The sequence below is a fragment of the Tupaia chinensis genome, unplaced genomic scaffold (assembly GCF_000334495.1).
Source record: "Tupaia chinensis unplaced genomic scaffold, TupChi_1.0 Scaffold000221_1, whole genome shotgun sequence".
NCBI classification, from domain to species: domain Eukaryota; kingdom Metazoa; phylum Chordata; class Mammalia; order Scandentia; family Tupaiidae; genus Tupaia; species Tupaia belangeri.
Window position 1 is genome coordinate 577,710 of NW_006159696.1, and position 1,768 is coordinate 579,477.

General features: G+C 43.2%; 1 protein-coding gene across 3 annotated transcripts in view; it reads right to left on the minus strand.

Moving 5' to 3' along the window:
- Positions 1 to 1,768, minus strand: part of MAPK8 (mitogen-activated protein kinase 8) — a 46,016-nt gene that overhangs the window by 18,497 nt on the left and 25,751 nt on the right. For all 3 annotated transcript variants that reach the window (XM_006147725.3, XM_006147726.3, XM_006147727.3), the window contains exon 5: positions 54 to 219. In XM_006147725.3, coding sequence (XP_006147787.1) covers positions 54 to 219 — 166 coding nt within the window. The remainder of the gene's footprint in view (positions 1 to 53; positions 220 to 1,768) is intronic.

Consider the following 1,768-nt stretch of genomic DNA (forward strand, 5'->3'; position numbering starts at 1 on the left):
GAACCAAAAACGCTCTGCCAGAGGGCATTTCAAATAGAATAGCGTGTGCTGACCGTTCTCCTTGTAGCCCATGCCGAGGATGACCTCGGGCGCTCGGTAGTAGCGAGTCACTACGTAAGGCGTCATCATGAAGCTGGTCCCCGCTGTCCTGGCCAGCCCGAAGTCAAGGATCTTCAAAGTGCAGTCTGACTTTACTACTATGTTGCTGGGCTTTAAGTCCTTAAAAAAAAAAAAAAATGAAAAATGATACATATAAAGATTTTATAGTTCACAATCAAGTCATCTTATCACCTATAAAATAATTCACGTTCATTTTTCTCACTATAATATCACTGCATAAATTTATCATAAAAAGGCAAACATGAAAAATCCACTTCATGGGAACCAGCAGTTAGTGTAATGGCTGTGTCGCTGGACTCCCACGTAGTCTACCACGGTTCGTGTCCCAGACCCGGTGGCTTAAGACTCATGCCGGGCGCATGTGCGTGTGTGCCCAAGATCCTAGGAGGAGAATGGAGGAGAAGGGATTGCGGCGTGACCATCCCCCCGGGGGGTGATTTCTTGCTTTCTGTCTCTCTGTCTCTCTCTGTCTGTCTGGCGAGCGCACACGCCCTATAGCAAAAACCTCTCCAAAAAAAATCCACTTCATGGCACTGTTTATACATACGTACAGTTACAGAAGTTAGTACTGTTTTCTGTACTAGCAAATAGGAATTGCCAAATACAGTAAATGGGGTTTGGAAAGAAATCTCAAAGCCCACCTAAGAGCTATTATAGGAAGAGTCGTAAGCTGGCATTAATATTCATTTGCATACTAAAGTACCGATTTTTAAAAATCTCACTGCAAGTCACAAAACAGTGTATATACCTATGACAAATCAGGGTTATTCTGTCAATCTAGCAAACTCTTATCTGATTCTTCAGAATGACAGAGGTGCAGTTCTAAAGGACCAAAATAGTCATTATCCATTTTGTCATCCCTAATTTCGCACCTGGAATACACAAATTTGCTCATATTTTTTTTTCTGCTTGTACAGAGAGAATTACCATTGTTTTGGTGCCATTAATCCATAGAATTACCTGCCGCTACTACTAAATAAAGTCTCTGTAAAGAGTTTTCCACACGACCTCAACCTCGAAGAATGCTGTTCTATGCCCGTTAAAAGGAGAGTAGTGGGACCAACACTCATGGGGCCCTTTCAGCATATCTCGCCTCTTTGCCTCATTCAATCCTACCATGCACCAAAGGACCAGAGAAGAAAGCAGCATATTCCCACAACACGAGTACACCGCACTGTCTGCACTGAGGTGCAGCACATGTATTACATACCAGTGACGAATACGAAAGAGGCAAAGACGACTTCGACCTGAAAGACAGTTACATTTGTACTGTCCACATCCAGAAAAGCGCGTATATCATCTTTAACACACTAACAGTCCCTTGGGCCAGCCTGTGGCTTGGTAGATACAGTGGCTGGATCCCACATGGCCAACCATGTGGTTAAAGTCCTAGACCCAATGGTTTGAAAAACAGGCTGGGCAGTGTATGATGTGCCCATCCAAAATCCTGAAAGAAAGACAGAGGAGAGGACACTGTGGCGTGACCATGCCCCATGGTGTGGGAGGCTTTCTTTCTCTCTCTCTCTTTCTCTTTCTCTCCCCCTACCCCAGGAACCTTACACACAGTCTAGCAACCTAAAAAAAAAAAAAAAAAAAAAAAAAAAAAAAAAAAAAAACACATAATGAGGGAAAATTTTTTCAGAGAGCT